Raw genomic sequence first — 25,990 nt, 5'->3', positions numbered from 1 at the left:
TATGTCTGATTTTTTCCAGAAGGCATTGTTTGGCAGAACAGACATTAATTATTTGTTCAGTTGTCAAATGAAACTTTGCCAGATCTGCCATAGGTATGATTCATTTTCAAAACTTCCATTGACTTTGCCTCAAGCTTTCCCGGAGACAATAGAAGGAGGCTCTGTGTTTACTTCCTAGGATGCCTGCCGTTTTTTAAGTATTTTTTCTATAGGGAGATGATTAACATAATCATAACATAATTTGCCTGTAGTTAGAAGTAATCTTGCTTCCTAATACCTAAACTGTAGAAATCTAAAAATCCTTCAAAACACAAAATAAAAAACTACAACCGGCTTCTTTAAAACTCTTAACACTGAAATATTATATTTTCTATAACTTTAGCATTTACTTTCTATGCAATTAACTAAGTTTTTCTTTTGTCCCACTCTCGGTGATAATGGATGCTGTCTCTCTTACTGTTATCATCTTGTGTTTGTACGATAGACGATTGTCTTTTTCCTGTTGTCTCCTTGAATCCATGTTGATGGATGCTATTTCTCTTTCTGTTGTTTTCTTATGTCTGTGATTATGAATAGCAGTCTCTCTTATTGCTGTCATTTTGTGGGTAATTTTAACTTTTGGCGATAGAGTACACGGGGTGATATCGCATCGGGCTCCCGTTATACACCTCTCCTGATTTTCATTTCCATTAAAGTCAATGGTGTAGAAATTGGATCTCGTTGCACCCATTTCCCAGAGGGGCAGGCGTTAGGCTCTTTGCGTATGTTAATGAGGAGCCTAACTGGGCGCTGGGCCGGCTGTGTTCAGGATAACCAGGTCTACATACGGTCTAACCAGCGGTCCTTAAAGGGATTGCTGGAGGTCGCCACCATAAAGATACATTTATTAAAAATACTTATCTGAATGTGGAGCCAGGAGGAGCAGGAGTGACAGGAGGACCCCTCATGATCAATTCTTCCACCCAGGACCTACCTGAGGGGTACTGTTGGTGTCACAGCAGATGTCCGCTTCGCCGGCGAGCTGCCTGGGATTGCACAGCAGGCGTCTGTAACTTGTGGTCTAATTTAGATAAGGCCCGCGGCCAAATTTCGATCGTACCTCGGGCCTACCCGTTCCAGTGCAGGGATCGTTCCCCGCGCCCAGTTCGCACCAGCAGGCCGGCGCTATCCAATTTCTACGCAATGGAAATGAAAATCGGGAGAGGTGTATAACAGGCGGCTGATCCGCTAGCGACCCATTTACACCATAGGCAAAAGTTAAAATTACCCTTTTATCTGTGCTGATGGACGACTGTCTCTCTTACTGTTGTTACCTTGGCTCTCTATCTGTGATGATCAATGTTCTCTTTCTTGCAGTTATTTCCCTTTATATGTGATAATTGACGCTGTCTCTTTTGCTGTTGTTTCCCTCTGTTCCTACGTGTCTGATGAGGGACAGCAGTCCCTTGTGCTGTTGCTACCTCTGCAATAAGGAACATCCTCCATACTTGCCGCTGCTCTTTCTCCTCCTCCTTCTGAATTTTCCATTATGTCTTAGAACCCCTCTTTATTTTTCATACTGCTCACTGCATAGAAAGGAAATGCGATAGTTGTAGAAGATTTACTTTAGGGTAAAGAGTTTAAAGAAGCCAGTTGTAGTTTTAGGATTTTTAGAGTGCTCCGGGTTAGGTGCTAAAGGTTCTGGTTCATCCGCCACTTTTAGGCTTGCAACCACAGAAAGCTTACAATAGGGAAAGAGAGATCTCTTAACCTATGGTCATATTTCTGTGTCACAAGCCCATAATAAACTTGTGATTTTACAATAAAACCTGGTTTAAAAGCAGTTTATTTCTTTATTTACACAGATATATAATCTCACAGATCCACACAGATGTAGTAGATTTTTTTCCTCCCTCTTACTCCCCTCCGAATGACTCATGCTGGGATAAAGTTTCATGGGCACCCAAGTGGCCATCTGACAGCCTAGACAGTGAGTGTTGGTAGGCTGTTTGACCATTCGAGGCACAACACAAGATACCATCCTCACTTAAAGCTCGAACATTCAGGGGTTAATAATTAATAAGGGATTAATTATTTTTCCCCTTCTTACTCTAAGAGCACTTAAGTCAATTGAAATGCTCCCAACACTTCCCTGGTTGAGATCAATGTAAGGAGTCTTACAACACCAGATTATAGTCCAACAGCTTTATTTGAAATCACAAGCTTTCGGAGCTTTCCTCCTTCATCTCCTGACGAAGGAGGAAAGCTCCGAAAGCTTGTGATTTCAAATAAAGCTGTTGGACTATAACCTGGTGTTGTAAGACTCCTTACATTTGTCCACCCCAGTCCATCACCGGCATCTCCACATCCTGGTTGAGATCAGCAGATTCAGTGCAGATTAGACACTGAACCTGGGATGTTCTTGGCTCATTGGACTCAGCACGTTACTCAGCAGTGCGATTGCTCACTGAGGATTATGGGTGCTTTTTTTGACTTCTAAAGAAAGATGCAAACTTGAATTGAACTGACAAATCTCCAACTGTCTCTAATTAAACACTGATATCTGGCTGAACCTTCACCTTGCATTTGACTTGGTTGCAATATTTCATCTGGCCCTAAAGAATGTATTCATTGGCACATATGGAAGAGATGAGTACAAAATGTCTACCATTCCATGATTCAGATCATTATTGTACACTTTCAATTTGAGTTACATGATATTGTTAATTGGTGAAAAGCAAAAAGGTGTTGAAAACAATTTTAGGAAATGTTCACTAGTGGGAAAATATGAGATTTGATAATAATGCCCAAAGTGTTTTTTTCCATAGTTGGTCTGTTGTTATTTTTTGTTAATTATCTCCCCTTTGCCTTTCCTGAAGGTACTGGCTGCTGCTGGGTATGATTCCATGAGCCCTCCAATATCCATCAAAGTGGTCATTCTTCAAGTGTGAGCCTAGACAGAGAATGCTAACAAAGTGTATGGCTAGGGGGGAAATCACATCTGAACCACATCCTATCTCACCTGACATCCACACATGTGCACTTTCCATCAGCGATCACTGGATAGCGATCAGCTGTCAGAACTCTAGCTGATTTTCCTCTCCTTAGCCAAGGAGCACCAAGGTCAATTGTAGCACCCAGATTGTCACCTGCCTGATCAGCCAGCATGCACAGACCAAGAATCAAACCTGGGGCCTTCTGGTTTGTATGAGTCAGCTACATGTTCACTTGATCAACTGGGGGAGTTTATTCCATAGTGTTGAGTTGTAGACACATCATTTTAAATATGAAGTAATCAATTTCTCAAAATCTAATGCTGTATACACATTAAAATTCAGAGAACAAACATTCAAACAAATTTATCTTTATCTGTGCAAACCACTTTATTCCTTCACAGCCCTCACTCCATAATTCAGTGATATTCTGATGTTAGTTTCAGCCTGTTTGACATAAGGTTGTGTATTCACACTAAAATTGAAATGAACAAAGAAGAAGAAAGCATTCACTTTTCTCACTTGAATATAAGCCATTTGAAGATTAAAGAGACAGGCCTTTTTAAAAATTAATTGACTCACTAAGAATCAGCAGCAACATGCACAATGTGAAATTTTGATCTTCTGTGAGATAGCTACTTAAGTGCCAGATGTTGCAGTTAATTTCATTGTACCAAAAGGATGTTAAAGATAAAATGGCCATCACATTTTAAATCTCATGGATAAACATGCTGCTAGAACTATTAAGTTGGTAGTTCTGAAAAAGCAGACTGACAAAAAGGTATCCTTTGATTAAATAATATCATGAATTGTTTGAAATGAAGTCTAGTAGTAAGCATTGTGAAAAGGAAAGGATCAAAAGCTGAAATAACTTACAGTGAAAGAAGGTAAACTATATTTTAAATTTAAAAATGAAATGCTAGATCAGTATCACTGTGAACATGCTTTAATATAAATGTGATGAGACTTGAGAGACTGTAATAAGTGTTGGCATTAATTTGCAACCACTTGACAAAAGAAGCATGTCACTCGATTAGCTGACAGATAAAGTGATTCTGACTGAAATATACAATCACAGAGTAGCAAACTCACCAACTGTCAGCTGCCCGGTAATCTGTCCAAGGCTATTGCGAGCATTCACGGTTACATTTCTGTCAGACTGCAACATCAGTGGGCTGTCCTGAGAAATAATGACAAGAGAGGAAAAATGGGGTGGGGAAGGATAAAAATGATACTGAGGTGAGTTTGAGAATGCAACACAAAATTACCAGAAAGGGTTTACAGTCTAGCCCTTGTAACTCAAAAGTCATTTAATTCAAATCATCTGATAACTTAATTTTTTTAAGCACTAAATTCCCACTTTGCTGTGTTATTGCAATGATATTTAGATTGTTTGATTCAAATCATTAGATAGTTCAACTTTTTTTGCATAAAAAATGACTTAATTATCAAGAGTAGACTGTATTAATAATCATTTGTACAAAACTTATTTTATAACTAATCCTTCAAAAAATCTATTTTAAAGTGCTTTATCAAAGATTTGACATTCTTGTTCATTAATCCCCCTCATGTACATTGTTTTCTTTGTGTGGCTAATAATTAGTGACTAGATTAAGAGGGAGTTGTTTCTAGAGTTACATTTAGGACCAGAATTTCCTGTTCCTGCACCTTGGTATATTGGATCACCTAAGGGCAGCAAACAGAGGAAAATCAGGCTTGGATGATTACATGCTCAAAAGGAATCCTGCTTGATTTTCAATCCATTCATTTAAATAGCATTCAGGTGAGTTAAGTGGTGTAAGTGGAGCGTACAGAAGTGTTCCAGGCTGGGGTCATAGTCTGGAGCACTCCAGTTTCTGGTTAAAATGAAATCGGCCTTAGAAAGGGAGCCGATTACAAATATGAACAGCTGTTCTAAGCTGATTCTAGTATTTCAGGGCTAATTTGTACACTCAAGCGGCTGGAAAGCTCTACATTTTGCCCTCCCCCCCACTTCCCTTCCCCAGTAGTTGCCCAAATTTTACCAATATTGGCGCAGGTGCCTAGCTGTAAATTACCCGGCCCTGGAAGTTCCGGTTGGGTCAGGGTCCCAGGTCACTGGCAGGGCACGATTCGTGCTCCATCATAGTTATGCAGCAGAGCACGACTATGAATTTTCAGTTCCATAGTCGATTTTTCTTTAAAGGCACGGGAAAAAAATCGTACTTGATGGATATACTTGATAAATACAAAAATAACACTTGCTGATTATTATTATTTGTCTCACAAAGTTTGATACATTTTAAAAATATATTTACGGACCATGAAAGTCGTAATGACGCAGGAGAAAATGATTGTCATTTTAATTTCCAGAAAGCTTCTGCTTTCAAAATCTAAGTCCTGATGGGCCATACACTGCAGTTCACACCTCATTACACAGGAACATAGGAACAGGAGTAGGCCATTTAGCCCCTCTAGCCTGTTCCACCATTCAATTAGATCATGGCTGATCTGTATTTAAACTCCATTTACCTGCCTTTGCTCCATATCCCTTGAGACCTTTACCTAATAAAAATCTATCGATCTCAGTCTTGAAAGTTTCAGCTGACCCAGCAACCACAAGCTTTTGTGGAAGAGAATTCCAGATTTCCATGCTTTGTGTGAAGAAGTGCTTCCCGATTTCACTCCTGAATGGCATAGCTCTAAATGATCCCATTTTGGATACTTGCTGTAGGCTTACCTTTGGGCCCTGAAATTCCATGGAGGGTTCTTCTGCCATAACTTCAGCGGGAGACCAGCAGAACCCCAGAGAAATGGTGTAAATAGGCGCTTTCAGCCATTTGTGCCGTTTCTGTGGGGGTTCCGTCGGTCAACCGCCAACGTTTTGACAGGAGAGGCAGGAGAATCCCTGCGGAATTTCAGGACCATGGAGTTTACTGATGAGTCTGCATCTATTTTTCTGCTATGTGAGAAGTCAAATTATTTGTTGAGATGCGACAATAACACACATGGTCTGGAGAGGGTGAGAACTAAGACTCAAGCATAGACAATAATATAATCTTAAAACGTGGGGGGAGGAGAAATTGACATGCAGAGCGAATGACAGCAACCGAAAACCAGTTACAAGGAATATCAGTATTTATTTCATGTTAAGGCTTTGTTTCTCCTCCAGTTTATCTTCTCCCTCCTCTCATACAGGCATTGGTTCTCTCATTGGGCAGAGTACCAAGAATGCCTGTCATCCTCTTGCTCAAGTGATCACTTATTGGTGTGTGAGCCTCAACAGTGCATCTCAGCAGGCTATCCAACTAAGCAAGATATCACAGCCAAAGTTGGTCCTCTTCTCACCTGACAGCCACCCACACAAACTTTTGCCAAATGTCACTGTACTGTGAAATAAAAATTAAAAAAAACTACAGATGTTGAAAATCTGAAATAAAATAATTGATGAAAATTATTCAAGAAAGGAGGGAGAGAGAAAACAGGGAACTAGAGGCCTGACATCAGTCATCGGGAAAATGCTGGAATCCATTATTAAGCAAGTGGCAACAGGGCACATAGAAAATCATAATATGATTAGGCAGAGTCAGCATGGTTTTATGAAAGGGAAATCATGTTTGACAAATTTATTGGAGTTCTTTGAGGATGTAACTAACAGGGTAGATAAAGGGGATCCAGTGGATGTGGTACATTTGGATTTTCAAAAGGCATTCGATAAGGTGCCACATAAAAGGTTGTTACGCAAGATAAGGGCTCATGGGGTGGGGGTAATATATTAGCATGGATAGAGGATTGGTTAAAGGACAGAAAATAGAGAGTGGGGCTAAATGGGTAATTTTCAGGTTGGCAGGCTGCAACTAGTGGGGTACCCCAAGGATTGGTGCTTGGGCCTCAGCTATTTACAATCTATATTAGTGACTTAGATGAAGAGACCGAGTATAATGTATCCAAGTTTACTGACGATACAAAGGTAGGTGGGAAAGTAAGCTGTGAGGAGGACACAAAGAGTCTGCAAAGGCATATAGACAGGTTAAGTGAGTGGGCAAGAAGATGGCAGATGGAGTATAATGTGGGGAAATGTGAGGTTATTCACTTTGGTAGGAAGAATAGAAAAGCAGAATATTTTTAAATGGTGAGAAACTATTAAATGTTGGTGTTCAAAGAGATCTGGTTGTCCTTGTACAAGAAACACAGACAGCTAACATGCAGGTACAGCAAGCAATAAGGAAGGCAAAATGGAATGTTAGCCTTTATTGTAAGGGGGTTGCAGTACAAGAGTAAGGAAGTCTTGCTGCAATTGTACAGGGCTTTGGTGAGACCAAATCGAGAGTACAGTGCATAGTTTTGGTCTCCTTACCTAAGGAAGGATATACTTGCCTTAGAGGTGGTGCAACAAAGGTTCACTAGATTGATTCCTGGGATGAGAAGGTTTTCCTAAGATGAGAGATTGAGTAAAATGGGCCTATATTCTCTGGAGTTTAGTAGAATGAGAGGTGGTCTCATTGAAATATATAAGATTCTGAGGGTAAATGCTGACAGGTTGCTTCCCCTGGCTGGAGAGTCTAGAGCTAGGGGGCATAGTTACAGGATAAGGGTTCGGTCATTTAAGACTGACATGAGAAGGAATTTCTTTACTCAGAGGGTTGTGAATATTTGGAATTCTTTACCCCAAAGGGCTGTGGATGCTCAGTCGTTGAGTATATTCAAGATGTGGAGATGCCGGTGATAGACTGGGGTTGACAATTGTAAACAATTTTACAACACCAAGTTATAGTCCAACAAATTTATTTTAAATTCCACAAGCTTTCGGAGGCTTCCTCCTTCGTCAGGTGAATGGTGTGGAAAAAAAAACGTTCATCTGAGGAAGGAGGAAGCCTCCGAAAGCTTGTGGAATTTAAAATAAATTTGTTGGACTATAACTTGGTGTTGTAAAATTGAGTATATTCAAGGCTGAGATAGATAGATTTTTGGACTCTGAGGGAATCAAGGGAAATGGGGATCGGGCAGGAAAGTGGAGTTGAGGTCGATGATCAGCCATGATCTTATTGAATGGCGCAGCAGGCTCGAGGGGCTGTATGGGTTACTCCTGCTCCTATTTCTTATGTTCTTAAAATACACAGCAAGTCATTTAATATCTGTAACGAGAAAACACAGGTTATTGATGTTTTGGGTGTATAATCCTGCAACAGAACTGAAATATAAACAAGCATTTTAGTAAAGTTATTAAGAAATAGAGAGAAAAGGGGGGAGGGGAGAAGGAGAAAATCAACAGATACTCCAGTCACAGAGAGGGAGTAAATGGGTTGACTGAGCTGGAAACTGCTTAGTAAAAGACAGGAGTTCAAACCTGAGCTCTTCCTGGTCTATACAGCTCAGATTTTACTGGAAACCATTATTTTTAAGGAATAAGATATCACAAAGCAATTGTGAGAAAGAAACTATACTCACTGTATAATGGCATCACCACAAAAATAGTTACAAATGTTTCCTTTTTGACATCAATGTTGTCACTGAGATACTGCAACACTGCAGCATGTTAGACGAGGTCTCATTTCCAACTTCTAAACTGCTGAGGTCAATGAGGGAATTGTTGTCACTGCTTGTAAATTTTAGGTTATAACTCAATGACTTGCTTTCTTTCTCAGTTATTTTTCAAGATTGTTTTGCATCTGTAGCAAAATGTGACATCTGGGGGCCGATTTTCGGATGGCCGAGCGGGTGTGTTGGGGGCGGGGGGGCTCCGAAAATGGCGGAATCCCGGAGCGGGTTGAGAGCCCGGCTCCAACCCGCTCACTTCCGGGTTCCCCACTAAACGTTCGGCAATTAAAGCCGTCGGGATGATAATTTAGATAGTTATTTAGATAGTTGAGGTCCTTGACAGAGCTCATTGACTGGAGATTTTGGCAGGGGTGCAATTTTGAAGGATCCTTAGCGTGTTTCCCGTGCTGTGGGAAACACTCCCTGTTGGAGCAGACATGTTTCAGCCAGCAGCCAGTGGGAGATGCAAAGGATTATTTGACAGGTCGGGGGATCCTCATTTATTGCAGTAGGGCACTCTGTCACTTCAGACAAAGTTTTGGCTGCAACACCTTTGTCTTTGCACTCTAAATTATTAATTTATACCTAAAACTCTGCTGTGCAAACACATTTACCTACTTTGCGGACCCCCTCAAACTCACACCATCAGGATGGGCGGGGGGGGCGCCATAGCTGCATTCATCATTTCATCCGAGGACGAGCAACATCACCAGCCTCGCCAGGCACGCCGTCCACCTCCGCCACGTGGAGCTCCACAACACAGTGCTGCGCCACAGGCACCTGCACAACAGCAGGGAGGGCAACAACAGAGAGAGCGATGTCGCAGGAGGCACTACCCTCGCCACAGGGTCTACAGATCAAGGCTCAACTTCCTGGACCTCTCTGAGGAGCAGTGCATACGGAGGCTCAGACTCAGTCGCCAGGTAGTCGCGGACATCTGCAGCCTTCTTGATGCCGAGCTGCTCCCGGCTGGCCCGAGCAACATCTTCTTACCTGTCGCTGTCAAAGTCACCACTGCCCTCAACTTCTTCACCTCCGGATCGTTCAAGGGTGCCACCGGGGACATCGCTGGGGTCTCTCAGTCGTCTGTACACAAGTGCAAAAGGCAGGTCACTGACGGCTTGTTTGCAGGGCCTCGCACTATATCAACTTCCCCAGGGATGACCTCAGCCAGACGGAGAGGGCAGTGGGATTCCACACTGTGTCTGGCTTCTCACGGGTGCAGGGTGTAATCGATTGCACCCATATAGCAATACGAGCACCTCCACACGAGCCAGGACTGTTCATCAACAGGAAGGGCTATCACTCCATCAACACTCAACTCACCTGTGACCACCTCAAGAGATTACTTCATGTGTGCGCCAGATACCTTGGCAGCTGCCACGATTCCTTCATCCTCCGGGAGTTCAACATCCCACCCCTCTTCCAGGCAAGGAACACCCGCAAGGGTTGCCTCCTCGGGGACAAGGGATACCCCCTTCACATGTAACTCATGACACTTCTGAGGAACCCCACCATCGAGCAACAGCAATATAATGACAGCCACATCGCTACCAGGTGCATAATTGAGCATGCTAGAGGGCTGCTCAAGATGCACTTCAGGTGCCTTGAATGCCCTGGGGGAGCACTTCAATATGCACCAGACAGAGTGGGATGCATTATAGTCGTGTGTTGTGCCCTGCACAACACGGCACAACAGAGAGGGGTGCCGCTGGAGGAGGACCCATCCACATCTGCCACCCATATTGAGGAGGACGAGGAGGAGGAGGAGGACGAGGAAGAGGAGCAACCCATGGGCAGAGCAGCGGCTCACCTGGCTGCTCATGAGGCCAGGGAGTCAGTGATATGTGAATGGTTGTCCTAACATCAGACAGTGTGAAGAGTCCAGTCCTCATCACCTGGACAGAGGAGCGGCCACACCAGCCCCCTCCCCCGCCCCCTGCACAAAATAGTCGTGCAACTACACCTACACCCACTGTAGAGTGACCCAATGGGTGGCATGAAGTGTAGGTATCCATGGTGAACCTCATGAAAGGGACTTATTACACAAGTCAGTCAAGAACGGCCAAGACGTGGCAGTAGTGGTTACAATAACAAAAATCAAATATAAATAAAAAACATGACAAGTACCCTTGTGCATCCCCTTTGTGCTTACAAAACCTTCGCCTTACGCTTCCGACTACTCCTACGTGGTGCTTCCCCTGTGGCTGCAGCAGAGGTAGTGGCAGGTTGCTCTTGTTCATGCCCTGATCGATTAAATGCTTTGGGCCTACGCCTTCTGGATTTTGATGCCCATGAGGGCTCCTCCAAAGACTGTTCCACCTGCACCTGTGCAGGGACAGACTCAATCACCTGGAAAGGATGCAGTATTGCGGGTACTGGTTGAGAGGGGGGCAACAGGTGAGACGTGGGATCGCTTTGAGTGGCGTCCCCACTTCCATGTCCCTTTTCGCCATCATCCCTCCCCTGGACCAGGCCCACATCACTCCTACCACCCTGCTCAACGACAGTTTGGAAGACATGTGTGAAGCCTTGTAAGGCCAATGCTAGTGTATCTGCCTGCCTGTTTAAGGCGGCAGAAAGTTGCTCACCCTGAGTCCGAACAGCCATTGTCAGGGCCTCAATGAATTCATTGGTGAGCTGTGCTTGAAGCTCGATGGAGGCTAGCCTTCCCTCCATCGCAGACATTCCCGCACTTACCTGCGACACTATCTCAGAGATGCCCTCACGTCCCTGCGAAAGTATCTTAGAGATTCCCTCCTGTACCTGTGCCACCATTCCACTCATGCAGGAGTTGGACTCCTCCATCCTCTGTGCGATTGCAGAGAGTGCGTGTGGCACCTGTTCCAGCACCTTGCAAATGTGCTGCTGCCCCTCGATCATTCTCCTTTTAAAGGATGGCGCCCAGGGTTCAGCATCTGTGTCCAGTTGAGCAGAGCCTGGAGAAGAGTGCTCCCAATGACATGGACTCTCCACAGCTGCCCCTGCCACCAGTGTCTGCTCATGCTCACATGTGTGTGGTGACTTACCATGTGCAACCCCACACTAACTGAGGACGGGGACCCACCGAGGTGTGTGTATCTGCGCTGGTGGATGGCTCGCCCAGATGTGATGGTGCCCCCTCAGAGGCCGGCAGGTCCTCTGAGGAATCGCCCTCCACTGTTACAGCAGTCGCTGAAGGCCCTGTAAGAGAACACAAGGCAATAATAAGCATAATGACAGATTTTGAAGTGCTGATGATGGCAAGGCATGTTAACATCATTTGCTGTTGTGAGTGCTGAATGTTAAAGTTCTGTCACCAGCTGTTTGTCAGTTTGGAGAGTCGGCGTCCCCGACGGACAGGCACTCGAGGGTACAGCTCACTTCAAGAGCCTACTGCTCCGCATCCGTGAGGACGACCTGATGTTGTGGCCCCCCTCCAGTTTTCGCCCTCTCCCGTGCATTCTGGGCTCTCTTCTTCTATGAGGAGAGAAAGTAGAGAGGCGGTGGGTGAGGAATGGTGACGTGGCCAACCGCTGAATGCATTGGTTTGGGTGAGGCTGACCGTGAAAGAGATGAATCACAGGGTGAGTATGAGACAGAGCCATGACATTGTATGAGGATGGGGTTGAGTGGTATTGGTGGGATGAGTATTGGGGAGGTGAGCAAGTGCAGGTAAGTTGAGGATGAGCTTTGAGTGGGTGTGAGGAGTGATGTGATAGAGTAATGTTGGGCAGTGCAGAATGAGTTATGGGGTGGGGGCGGTGATGTGGAAGACGGAGTGTAGGAGAATGAGTAAGTGTACTCACTTTGGCTGACCTAGTTAGGTCATTGAAACACTTCCTACACTGGATCGAGGTGCGGGAGACGTTGCTGCTGCTGCTGACCTTCTCTGCCACCTCGAGCCAGGCCTTCTTGGTGGCAGAGGCAGGGCACTTCCTCCCGTCTGCCGGGTAGAAAATATCCCTCCTCCTCCTCACCCCATCCAGTAGGACCTGGAGTGAGGCATCGTTAAATCTGGGATCAGCCTTTCCCCTGGTCCGCTCCATGCTACACTTTTGGTTGGTTGCTGCAGGAGCAGCATTGGAGGACTGCCCCTTTAAATAGGACTGCTCCAGCTGGCAGCCTGTGATGCAGGTGCACAGTCCGCCCGCTGCGCAGGTTGACGACAGGAAACCCGGAAGCCAAGGTAAGCGGCTTCAATTTACCCGCGATCACGTGGGGAACGGACGGATTTTAGTGGCCGGGTTACCCACGCGCCCAGTCACACCCCGCTGCCATCCCGCCTCCCTGGTAATATCGGGGCCCGAGTGTGTGACAAATATGTACTGGACATTTATACACACACACACAGACATTTATCGAGATATATATATATTATAGCCAATACATAGTAAAGAAGTGTAGTGGAGGGAGAAAGAACCCAAGGTGAGTAACAACGGAACTTATAATCCTCAAGTATAAATCTAGGTCAGAACAGAGGACAGAGAGAAATACAAAAATAAAAAGAATTTCAAAAAAAATCTTTTGGGATGGCTAATACGGGGAAAAAGATTAGAATTGTGGCAGTGTAAAATCTAACATGAAAGACTTTTATAAATATACTAGTCGATCTCCTATAATGTTACGTAAGAGGAAATGCAGTTTTATGAACGGGCTGCTAAATGCTGACAACCATTTCTATCATTCCCAGTAGAGCAAGGAATGCAGCACTGCAACAGGATTTTTTCTGCTCTCTTTCTCTCACTCTGCACATCCTCCTTTCATTCAGCAGGGTGTCTCTCTTGCTCTCCCCTTTCTGTTTCGGCAGAATCTCTTCTTTTCAACGTCACTTTGCCTCGTAATATGTTCTCTCTCCAACAACCCCCACAACATGATTTATGTTGCTCTCTCTTTTTACTCCCCTCACGAGGGTCTCTCTCCCTCTCCCCTTCCATCCCAGAATCAGATTTCTCTCTGATTCTATTACCCCCAACTCCATTAGGGCATCTCTCGGTTTCTTTTTCTCTGCCACCATCTCTCAACTGAGTCCATAATAAAGTCTTCCTTCCTCGGCACCCCTCTCCCCCACGACAAATCTGATTGTCTTTCTCTCTCTTCTCTACCTTTTCCTGAGGCTTCATCAATAAGTGAAGTCAAGAGTTAGTTTTTGGAGACAGATTCTTGCATATTATTTTTTGTGGTGCTCGCCTCTTTCACTTCCCTTTTCCTCTAACTCTGTTCCTTTACCCTTTTATCTTATTTCTTTCCTTTCTTATCAGTGTCAGCTTGGTTCAGTGGTTGTACTTTCTCCTCTGAATCAAAACAGCTGGGTCCAAGCACCACTCCAGGACTGACACTTGCATGGAGTATTGAGGGAGTGCTGGATTATTGGAGGTGTCATCTTTTGGATAAGATGTTTAAACCAAGGTCAAGTTTACCTGTTCAGGTGGATGTAATAAGTCCTGTAGCACTGCTTGAAGAGCAGTGAGTTCTTCAGGTGTCCTGGCTTACATTTATCCAAAACAGATTAATTGGTCATTTATCTAATTTTCTGTTTCCCCACTGTCCCTGTCCCATTTTACCTTCTTCCATTTACAATGTAGCTGCCTTCTATTTGGTGCCTTTCCCTAAGGGACTTCTATGATCAGAAATTCATCCTGCAGTGAAATTGAGGCATACAATCTACTAATTCATAGCACCGTGCATTGGTGTGCTCCTCACCGCATCATCCTTACTTCTATTATATTAAAAGGCTGTCTAATTTAAAGAGCTTGGAACTGTTCCACAGTGATAATTGGAATGTCAACTGTCCATTAGATTGTTAAATATATAGTAACATAAATACTGGTTTCTATTAATAATTATAATAAGTTGTTGCATGTATTTCAGTTGACAAATACTGAGACTGTGGGAGGGCAAAAAGGCATGCCATTTGGATCTATACTTGCTCTACCATTGTTTTCAAAGGAATGAACTTGTATTTATTTAACAACTTGTCATATTCCTCAGAAATATCCCAAAGTGCTTCACATGCAATTACTTACTTTGAAGTGCAGTCACTGTAATATAGATGAACAGGTACAAAGGGTAAGTAATCATAGAGAAATGCTCTGCCTGCTGTCAAAATACTTCTTTGATTTTTTTTACATAGAGTACTTTCATTTCACTCAAGTAATATATGAAACTAACTGTAATAAACAGGTTTTATTTTAAAAATATTAATGTGTTCTTGGTCCTGTCATATGATTTGACCTCAGTTCCTAAATATTGTTAACTACCATAAATTGTTAAAACTTTGCTCAATAAACCATATCATATGGACTTAAAGGAGCACTGTCCATTCAGTTTTCTTTATTTACCTTCAATATACCCCACTCTACTGATACTTTCTCTATAATGTTCTCAATTACTCGTTTCACTATCTGTCCATCACTTTTAACGTATGCTAGTTGTCCTTATTTCTGATTCTCATCTTAATCTCTAATACCAACTAGACCCTTTCTTTTCACCTGTAAGGATGTTTGCTACCAGCCTAACTTTTCTCTTCTATTGAGAAGGTCCTTTTTCAACAGGATACCCCTGGGTATCATTCTCTGACACAGTCAGTGGGCTGCACAGACATAAGAACATAAGAGATAGGAGCAGGAGTAGGCCATTTGGCCCTTCGAGCCTGCTCCGCCATTCAATGAGATCATGGCTGATCTGATTCTGGCCTCAACTCCACTTTCCCGCCTGTTCCCCATATCCTTTGACTCCCTTGCTGATCAAAAATTTGTCTAACTCAACCTTAAATATATTCAATGACTCAGCCTCTACCGCCCTTTGGGGCAAAGAATTCCAAAAGTTCACAACCCCCTGAGAGAAGAAATTTCTCCTCATCTCCGACTTAAATGGGCGACCCCTTATTCTGAGACTATGCCCTCTAATTCTAGATTCCCCTATGAGGGGAAACATCCTCTCAGCATTTACCCTGTCAAGCCCTCTCAGAATCTTATATGTTTCAATAAGATCTCCTCTCATTCTTCTAAACTCCAGTGAGTATAGGCCCAACCTGCTCAATCAGACCCATACCAACAGTCCAGTGGACTGCAAGTGAACCACTTGAGAGAATCATTCAAGTTTATTTAAGTGCCAGTTACCCTCGTTACCTCAATCAAGAGGCTATTATTCATGTTTGAGTCTCAGCAGGTTATTTGACCACAGCAAACATCACAGATGAACCCAATCCTGACCTTACCTCAATCAGCAAGAACACCCTGTGATAGGGTGGAGGGCAGGAGTGATTAAATGACAAAAGGGATGATGGTGCAAGGCTTGGAGGGTGGTCATGGGACAAGTAAAGAAACAAAAGATGGGCCTAGAGGAGCTGTAAATGGCAACAGCAGAACCATAACAGCACCTGCTGTCTGAAAAATGGGAGCAGTGGTTATGGTCTAAAGTTATTGAAATCAATGTTGTGTCCGGAAGGTTGTAAAATGTCTAATCGAAAGATGAGGTGCTGTTCCTCGAGCTTCTGTTGAGCTTTATTGGAACAGTGTAGGAGGTCGAGGACAGAGAGGTCAAATTGGGAGTGGGGCGGGGAATTAAAATGGCAAGTGACCGGCAGGTCAGGGTCACGCTTACGGATTTATAATGGAAATCAGCAAGATAAAGTGATCACACTGTAATTACATCCGCCCACCGCACCTCCGTTTTATGTCTCCCAACTCCTCAGCCTGTACTGCAAAGAAACTCCTCTGTTCCAGCCAACTCTGCTTCTTAAATTCTTTCGATTAGACATTTTACAACCTACTGGACTCAGCATTGATTTCAATAACTTCAGATCATAACCACTGCTCCCATTTTTTCGGACAGCAGGTGCTGTTAATGGTTCTGCGGTTGCCATTTACAGCTCCTCTCGACCCATCTTTTGTTTCTTTACTTGTCCCATTACCACCCTCCTTGCCTTTGCACCATCATCCCTTTTGTCATTTAATCACTCACCCACCACCCTATCAGAGACCTTTTGTTCTTTCCTCCTCTCTCTTTCCTCCTCTCCCCTTTCCCAGGCACTGTACTTGCTTAAAAACTGTTTAATCTTCAACTTCTTCCAGTTCTGACGAAAGGTCATCGACCTGAAACATTAACTCTGTTTCTTTCTCCACAGATGCTGCCTGACTTGCTGAGTATTTCAAGCATTTTCTGTTTTTATTTCAGATTTCCAGCATCCACAGTATTTTGCTTTTGATTTCGTGTGGATAAAATATTACTAAACATATTACGTCTGTGTGCACTTTCTACAAAACTTTTATTTCCTTTTGTAACATTTTGGTCAAATTATATGGTACTTTTCTCCATTGTAAATGTACCCATTTTCTCCATTGTAAATGTCCACATAAGCGGATTTATAATGGAAATCAGCTACGTAAAGTGGTCACACTTTAATTGCATCTTCCCATCGCACCTCCGTTTTATGTCTCCCAACTCCTCAGCCTGTACTGCAAAGAAACTCCTGTGCTCCAGCCAACTCTGCTTCTTAAATTCTTGTAAATTTTGCAATTTATCTATAAATAATCATGTAAAAGCAATAAATAAGGACAGAATTTATTACTTTAAAATGGGGACTGAATTGCAGCAGTGTCCAGGTTCAATTATCTCCTGTCCTCTAACCCTGCTTCACCTGAAGACTATCCCATATTAAATACCCTAGATGATCAAATAACCTATAGATAATCTTATGAAAGACACACACTTCATTTCCAAAAATGTTAACTTTGTGTAGCACTTTTTACGTCAACAATTATAATTAGAAAACCATGACCTAGATTTTCCAATTATAGTCACCCATTCATTTTAAATGGGTGAATGTCAGCATTAAAACGGGAAAATCTAGGACCATATGTCAATTCTTATAACGGAAAAATTCATGTAAACATTTTATAATGGAGAAATCGTGAGTAAATATTTCACTATTACAGTTTGGTGATGAATCAATTGAATAGCTCAAAATACTTTTTGAAAAAAAGACATTTCTTCTCAGTAACTGAATTTATAATGTTGAAAATAAGCTTTTAAACATAATTAAAAATTAATTTATGAGATAATTTTTACTTATTTGTGGAAATTTATATTTATTAAAGAGTTAATAAATCAGCAAACTCATTAATAGTGCACTGAAGGGTAAATTTTGCACTCCTCAGCTTTTGCCAGGAGCACATATCAAGGAATTAATTACCCCAGTCCATTATATTCTGTCCATTAAGTTTAAGAAAAGGGAAACTTATCCTGAAATTCCTTAAGGCAGGAACGTAGAGACAGCAACTGGCTGATAATGGAGAGACTGGTTGAGGGGGTTATCTAGGTTGAAAATGGGGCTGCAGATATGTCAACGGACTAGGCTGATAGATAGGAACACTGTAGGTGTTGGGATCTAATTGTCTATAAAGGGCCAAAGGCAGTTTGGGCCCCTTTCTCCTACTCCTCCTCCTCCTCCATAACATTGCTAGAAGCTGTTCCTCCCAAGACTGCCAGACTTCAGCACCCACAATATTGCCAGACTCTGCTTCCCACAATGCTCTGAAACCACCTTCCCAACCCATGAACCTCATCCCCGGCCTTCCATCTCCCCACATTCTGAGATCCCGGGATTCTTTCTCACTGCTTGCAACCCTTAGATCACATTCCAATTACTCCCTGATCCCAGAACCACACCCAATAATAATAAAAGTAGTCTCAGCACTGACCCCTGGCACTGTTTCAGGTTTTCCTGGGGCTTGTCCAGCAAATGTAACTGGGCTTGATCCTGTGATAGGTGCAGGTCCAGGGTACCTATTCTAATGAGGCCGGCAGGGGCTTGCCTGGCCCACTGCCTCATTCTTCCTCTGTCGACACTCAGTTCGCATCCCAGTAGAGGTACGCCTGTGGAAAGTTGGTGCAAGAGCCAGGCCTCCGGACCACCACAGGCCTTGCTGCTGCACAGTTGCTGGCCTAATGGGCATGCAGTTACTATCACACTTCCTCCCTGTTGTACAGTTGCACAGCTCGGCCGATGTCTGGAGTCTGCACATGCCATGCAGAGGAATATTTCCCCTCGTATGTCATTGTTTTTCAGGTATAGGAAGGCAGATTTGTTTTAATGGCTGGAGGTAATAGTTGGTGTATACTCACACCTCATCTTCCTGCTGCTTGAAATTTGACATTGTATAAATTTCAGTGGAATAACTGCACTATATTTGTAAGCTGTTCTAAGCCTATGGATAAGAAGTATTGATACAAACCCCTGATGCATTGCAATTTGAAATGAGAAGACCCAGTGAAATTTCGGTTTCAAACTGCATGGTGGCAACTGGTCCCAATTTGCCTGTGAAAATACCATTATGTGTAAAATCCTATAAAGGAGCTTAGATATACATCAGCAAAGCTCCACAAGGTTTTAAAAGAGGTCACAGCTTCACTGATGGCATCTTTGCACATAAGAAGCTTATAAAAACAAATACTGAATATAATTCCAAACTGCAAGCTGCCTTCATCAACCTTGAAAAAGCACTGGAGACATTAAAAACTGTAGAGTTTTCTAGAAACCTTCTTGGCCTTTTGTGAATGATCAATGTGATCAATATAGATTAGTCAATAGCCCAAAGAATAAAAGTAGTTTGACGTAACCACGTCAGATAAAGCGAGGAAGAGATAAGCTGTTCTGTTTCTGTTTAAATTTATGGACAAAATCAATAAAAAAAATTAGATATAGAGAATACTGAAACATTAAACAAGAGAAAGTGTGAGCACAGAAGAACGGGGAGAGAAAAACTGCAAAGAGAAAGAAAAAGAACAGAGGGATGGAACGAGTGAATGAACAAAAACAAAAATAAATTTAAGGTGAGTGTAACGGTGAGAGAATGAAAACAAAGAAAAAAAGGAGAAATAGATGAAAAGGTAAAAGACTGAGAAATCCAATGGAAGGCTCGCGAAGAGAGCAGCAACAAGAGAAAGTAAAAAAAATGCTAAATTGAACTTTAGGTCAGTAGTTTTCTTGAATCGTTACAGTCCATCTGGTGAAGGTGCTCCTACAATCTTTGTAGCAGTTTGATAGGACACTTCAGAGGGCAGTTAAGAGTCAACCTCATTGGTGTAGGACTGGAGTCACTTATAAGCCAGACCAGGTTCGGACAGCAGGTTTCCTTCCCTAAAGGACATTAATTGAGTTTTTAAGGTCGCTCGTCATCCCCTCTGATGCTGCAGTTGCTCCTTCTTGGCAGCAAGAATCCAGCCTGGAGTCCATTGTAAATAATGATTGCCCTCCACGACCCATTTAATGAGTCAGGGTTGGGGTAGTTTCGGAGAAAGAGGCAGAAGTCCTGCCCCAGCGGAACTTCATCCCAAAAAGCAGAATCCCAGCATACTTCTTCTTTGTCCTGCATTTCAGAGAGTATATAAAATAATCTATCAAGAAAATTTCCCCTCCTGTATGCAGACTCTCTTAAATCTTACTTTTAGTCAAAGAAAGAACTTGCATTTATGGAGCATCTGCCACTATCTCTAAAACCTGCCATTAGCTGTTTGGGTCCAAATTGCACCTCTATCAGGAATTCTAGGCTTGTGAATTAATGCTAATATTTTGCTGTGTAGATGGGATTTGGCACTCTGCAGCACATGTTATGATCTCCTTGGTTTTTTCCACAAATAAGTCTTGTCTGGTTGCTGGGATATAAACTCCTAGGTAGCCAGTTCTTGCCCAAGATCTTTCCAGTTGGTCTCTCTGTACACTAAAACCTTGTGCTTGGCTTTCCTTTCAAGGTACTAATGGAAGGTTACATGGTCACACATCAAAGGATGGTCAGACATGCTAACTGATGTTGTATTATGTGCTTTTAAGTGATTAGGCCAGACTAGGATAGGCATTTGTCTCCAGTTGGAGACTGAAATAACTGCTTGAGGCCACATTGCAGCCACTAAGGTCAATTTTTGTTTCCTTCCAAGCCAATTCTCATCGTGGTAATTGAAGTCACCAACTAGGAGGATGATGCATTTACTGATAGATGATCAAATTTAACACATAAGCAAAAATGAAACTGTCAGTTTGGAGAGTGCATAGCTTTTCTGGCCCTGTACTTTTCTATGTTACTTTGGTAAATTGTAGCCAAAAGGGACTTTCTTCTCTTTGAGAAGCACTTCAGCTCAAAAGCCTCCAAAAGATACTTCATTCTAAATAATTCCTATGGCTGATTGAAAACCATGTTTGTAATATAGGACAATTCTGCCGTTGTTCCACCGGAAGGGATCATAACCAGGGATGAATTTAACTGTGCTTAATGTCTGCTCCAATAAGAATGATTTGACAATAGCCATTATGTCAGATTGTCAGACACTGCAATTATGTCAAGGAGACAAGTTGTTGGAAATGCAACAAATGTTTGTAAAATGTCAAGTAAATTTACAATCCACGCAAACAGAGCTACAAGGGTAATTTCAGAGCTCTTTGTGATCGCCAATATGTGGAAGGGTACTTCCTAACCTGCATCAGTTTGGCTGTATCACTTGGGTACTAGTCTGAGAATTCTTCACTGATGAATAACGGACCTTTTAATTTTTTAGCAGGAACACAGTAATGCTTTTGGCAGAAAAAGACCATTGGTCCACCTAACCTACCCTTCCAAAGTTTCTATCAGGTCCCTTACCTGATCTCTGGATGAATAACCTGAATCCCCTTTCCTAAAGTGAATTCATCCCATCCTTTTTTATGACAGTTTTTTTCACAAAAAGAGGGGGAAAGAAGATATTGGAATCCCTTAGCATTAGTAGGGAAGGCATAATAGAAAGGTTCAGAAAATTTAAGGTAAATAGAGGTCCTGCCTCTGAAAATGTACATCTAAGGATGCTGATGGAATTGGCTGAGGAGATGGCATATCCTCTAGCTGGTACCTTGCAAAGCTCAATGTAATTGGGTAACATTCCAATAGATTGGGAAGTAGCAAATGTGACCCCTGTCTTTATAAAAGAGGCAAAGCATAAAGCCTTGAGTTTTACCTTAATTTTGGGGGAAGTGCTTGAGTCTTCGATGACAGATAGTATAAGGGATCATCTGGAAGAGCAGAGTTTGATTAAAGAGAACCAACATGGCTTTGGAAGGGGCAGGTTATGTCTGACCAATTTACTGGATATGGTTAAAAGTCCATCTTGTATAATACTTGGGAATTCGTGAAAAAGGACAGGTGTTTCTGAAGTTTGGAACACTGAACAATCCTACCATTTTTGGTGGAGCTGCTTTTCCTGATTGCAGCTGGTGTTGGCTGCCTCAGGGCAAACCAATATTGCAGAGAGGGCCTCAAACAGGTATTAGGCCCCTTATTTGCATATGCAAAGGGCCTAATGCCTGTTTCAGGGGCGGGCCCTGGACGCCTTTGTTTTGCTAATACCAGTATGGCAGGCGGCACCCATCCAGCTTGTAATGAGAGTGCGCTTCCTACTCACCATATTAGGGGCTTAGACGGCCGCTTAGTGCCCGAAACACAGGCGCGGTGCCATCAATTTTCTAGGCCTGTGTATTTAGACTTACAAAAGGCATTTGGGAAAGTACCACATGAAAAATTACTTATTATGCTCAAAGTTGTGGGGAGTCAGGGCAAAATTTGGGTAAGAGCATTAGAAATAGAAGCAGGAGTAGACCATTCAATAAGTTCATGGCTGATCTTCAACCTCAACTCCACTTTCCCGTTCGATCCCCATACCCCTTGATTCCCTTAGAGCTCAAAAATCAATCAATCTCAGTCTTTGAATATGGGTATGGATAATAATCTAGTTGAAGGTTAGAAAACAATGGGTGCTTGTTAGAGAAGTAATGTCAGACTAGGATGGGCAGTGGACTTGAAGAACGCAGCCCAGAATCTACAGAATGAGTTCAACAAAACATGCACTCCAAACAGGGAGCTGTGCATGAAGAGAGCATGGGTTGGAGAACTGAGGTTACAGTGTTAAAGTACTATCTCGGACCCATGCTCACATCGATTGTAGCCCCTCACTGGGAGCATGAGATTGGTGAATTTACATAGAGGATAAACAAAAAGAAACAGAGAAGAAAATGATCAACAAGGAAAGAAAGGTGAGCATGGAGGACTTGCTGAAGGAGTCTCGCTTGGCATCCTGGAGAGTGTGGTCACCTACGGGGATGCTGCAGCAGAGCCCTCACAACAGGAGTCCATCCTCGCACGCTTTGGTGGAAGCTCAGACAGCTGCCAATGCAGACTCTGAGCTCCACAATGGAGGGATTGGTGGATCGAATTGACTTTGAAGATATCAGACATCTTCTGAAGTCTGCTCTCCCGCAGATCATTGGAAGTAGTGAGGCCCAGCCCTATTTGAGTGGCAAGCGGTAATGGGAGTGGGACGTTTTGGCTTCTCTCAGGATATCAACATGTTTTCTCCTTCCCCCACATCCCCCACACCCTGAACCAAAATCTGCCATGGTACCAGCAAGTCAGCTAGGCCAGAATGCCCTAGCAATGGCTGAGGTGCAGCAGACTGTGGCTGGGCCCTCATAGGCTTCAACACCTAGAAATCATTGTACACAAGCATCTTAAGGGCCTCCACATGAAGAACAGCAGCCATCCACCAACTCTGAGGTCACTAGGGGAGTTCATCATAGGAGTAGTAGAGTTAGTAAACCTTCTTTAAACAAAAGCACTATGGCCTGATCGCTTGGGTGAAAAATGAATAGAAGGCATTTATTATGTTTGGCATTAAATTAATCACCTTTATTACTTTTGGCACTTTGGTCTACAGTGTGGATTAACAGCAGCTTCTGAGTCGGCATTGGTAGAACGTCATTGATATAGACGTTGTCTGAATAGATTTAATGCAGGATGAAGGGAGTGGGAAAGAATGTAACAAGGGATGTTATACAGAGGGGCTCTGTCGAAGTTCTTAGGGTGGGGGTGTGAGAAGATCAGCGGAATCGCTGAGCTATGAGCTGACCCCTGTCATCTTTGTCTGCAAGGTACAGATGTGGCCCAACTTCTCTGCTGCTTCCTCTCCTTCCCCCAGACTTCCTCATCTGATGAAGACTGCTGGTGCTGTTCATCCTCCAGATGCAGGCCTCTCGGCAGTATGCAGCACACCACAACAATGTGTAACACTCCATCTGAGATATAATGCATGGAGCTCCCCCCCACACCCCGAGTGGTCCAGACACTTAAACCCCTGCTTGAGCATTCCTAGCGTGTGCTCTCTAAGGATCCCAGCTTCGATTGTATCTTTGCTGCTCGGGCATGGTTGGTTTGTGCAGGGCTATCATCAGCCAGGTCTGCAGAAGGTATCCCTTGTTCCCCAGCACCATCAGTTATGTTCCTCACAGGGCCAAATAGTGGGGAGGTGGTAGAGTGTCTCAGGATAAAAACATTGTGGCAGCTCAATGGGTACCTTGCACAGACCTGCATGATGGTGTTCCTGTCATCAGCCACTAGCTGTACATTGATAAAGTGGTATCCTTTTCTATTGATGAATGTTGCTGACTGGTGTTTTGCTGCCCCGATGTGTGCAGTCAATGACGGTCTGTACGCAAGGGAAGCCGGCCACTGCTGCAAAGTCCCAATCTCTCTCCTGCTGATGTCAGTGAAGAGGGTGCTGTACTGCTCCGCCCTGACAAAGAGAGTGTCGGTGACCTGCTTAATGTGTGCTGCAGACTATGATATGCAGCTGATATCCCTGAAAGCAGTCAGATGATGATCCAGTGGCGAAGAAATTCAGGGCCACTAGCATGGCGTGTCTCCCTGATCCAGTAGGCAGCAGGTCCTGTTGCAGGAGGCTACAGAAGTCTGCGACAACCTGCCTGGAGAAGCGCTGGGCTCCTGCACTGCTCCTCAGATAGGTCCAAGAAGGTGACTCTTGGCCTGAAGACCCTGGGTGTTGGGTATGGCCTCCAGTATGCAGCCCCTCTCACCTGGTGTCTTCTGAGGGGCCCAGCCGGTGGTGGTGGTGGTTGCTCCTGCTCCTCCTCCTCTAAGTCTTGCTCCATCCAGAACAAAATAGGAACAATGGAACCCATAGTAAGTAGAGAAAGTTTACTAAGGATTATAAGGGCAAAAAGATGTAGAAGTAGCAATTTGGAAGCTGAAAAACCAGACAGCAAAAGTTCCTGTGATCCAATGAGCTGCAGCTGAGAACCCCTTTTTATTCTGCTTCAGGAGCACTCAGAGACCAATCCGGCCAGGTTTTGCTGGTGGGTCCGCCGCGATTTTGAGTTAAAATTGCATGGGGGTATGTATGATGTCATCGGAGTGCGACTATGAGATTTTAGTTAGGCCCCCGCTTGCCTGGGGTGGGCGTTTGACACAAAGCCAGAAACTGGTGAGTTAACATCGTATAACAATGGCAATGCATAATCTCAACAAGTAGGGGACTGTACGCTCTCTACCAGTTGGCATTAGACAGTCTTCACTGGTGAGTTTGGAAGAAGGTAACTTTAAGAGCCACTCAGTTTATTGAAAAGATGAATGCACCTTCTAATTATTTGAGTCATCAAGAAGTTCAATCCTCATTAATCAGCTCTGAGAGATTTTTGTTTCTTCTTGGACATAAACATTCAATCACCTATTCACAATGGTGAGATGAGAAATGAACATTTTTCTGATGCTGCCAGGGGCACTTTTACTCAGATTCATTAAAGATAGATGGTCTGAATTCTAATCTCGCCCAGACTGATGAGATAGAAATTTTATGTCAATGGCAGCTGTAGGGATCTTAAGTGGAATGAGTTTAAGCAGTGCTAACCTATTCAATATATGTCACAGTAGAATACTTCCCATAATTTGGCATCAATTAGCATTCTCATTCTGGCCAAAAGGAAGGCAGATGTGGGAAATTAAAATGTCATAGTGATGCAGTTTGTATGGCCTTCTCTGTGTAGAAAGGGTTTTAACCTATGTTTAGCCTAGGACATGTTTGAACTCAAGAAGCTCGACACCATCCAGGACAAAGCAGCCCGCTTGATTGGCACCCCATCCACCACCCGAAACATTAACTCCCTTCACCACCGGCATACTGTGGCTGCAGTGTGTACCATCCACAGGATGCACTGCAGCAACTCACCAAGGCTTCTTCGAGAGCACTTCCCAAACCCACGACCTCTACCACCTAGAAGGACATGGGCATCAGGCACATGGGAACAACACCACCTGCACGTTCCCCTCCAAGTCACACACCATCCCGACTTGGAAATATATCGCCGTTCCTTCATTGTCGCTGGGTCAAAATCCTGGAACTCCCTTCCTAATAGCACTGTGGGAGAACCTTCACCACACGGACTGTTCAAGAAGGCGGCTCACCACCACCTTCTCAAGGGCAATTAGGGATGGGCAATAAATGTTGGCCTTGCCACATCCCATGAATGAATAAATAAAGGATAATAGGCACTGACCTGAGGGGCAGACTGAGAGAACAAGACTACCTACATGCACAATACACATTAGGCTCCACATGTTCACATTCAGATTGAGGGGCCTGATCAAAAAGGATTTAAGGTCTACTTACATTAACTATTAAGTCAATTATCCCTCTGGATTGGGATAACA

At 43.5% G+C, this 25,990-nt stretch overlaps 1 protein-coding gene across 1 annotated transcript in view; it reads right to left on the bottom strand.

The window, feature by feature from the left end:
* Positions 1–25,990, bottom strand: part of LOC137332600 (zeta-sarcoglycan) — a 424,722-nt gene that overhangs the window by 126,470 nt on the left and 272,262 nt on the right. Inside the window, exon 4 of the mRNA XM_067996589.1 lies at positions 4,065–4,152. Coding sequence (XP_067852690.1) covers positions 4,065–4,152 — 88 coding nt within the window. The remainder of the gene's footprint in view (positions 1–4,064; positions 4,153–25,990) is intronic.

Source organism: Heptranchias perlo, chromosome 1 (assembly GCF_035084215.1).
Source record: "Heptranchias perlo isolate sHepPer1 chromosome 1, sHepPer1.hap1, whole genome shotgun sequence".
NCBI classification, from domain to species: Eukaryota; Metazoa; Chordata; class Chondrichthyes; order Hexanchiformes; family Hexanchidae; genus Heptranchias; species Heptranchias perlo.
Note: the sequence above shows the minus strand (reverse complement) of the source record. Positions and strands in the feature narration are given on the sequence as shown.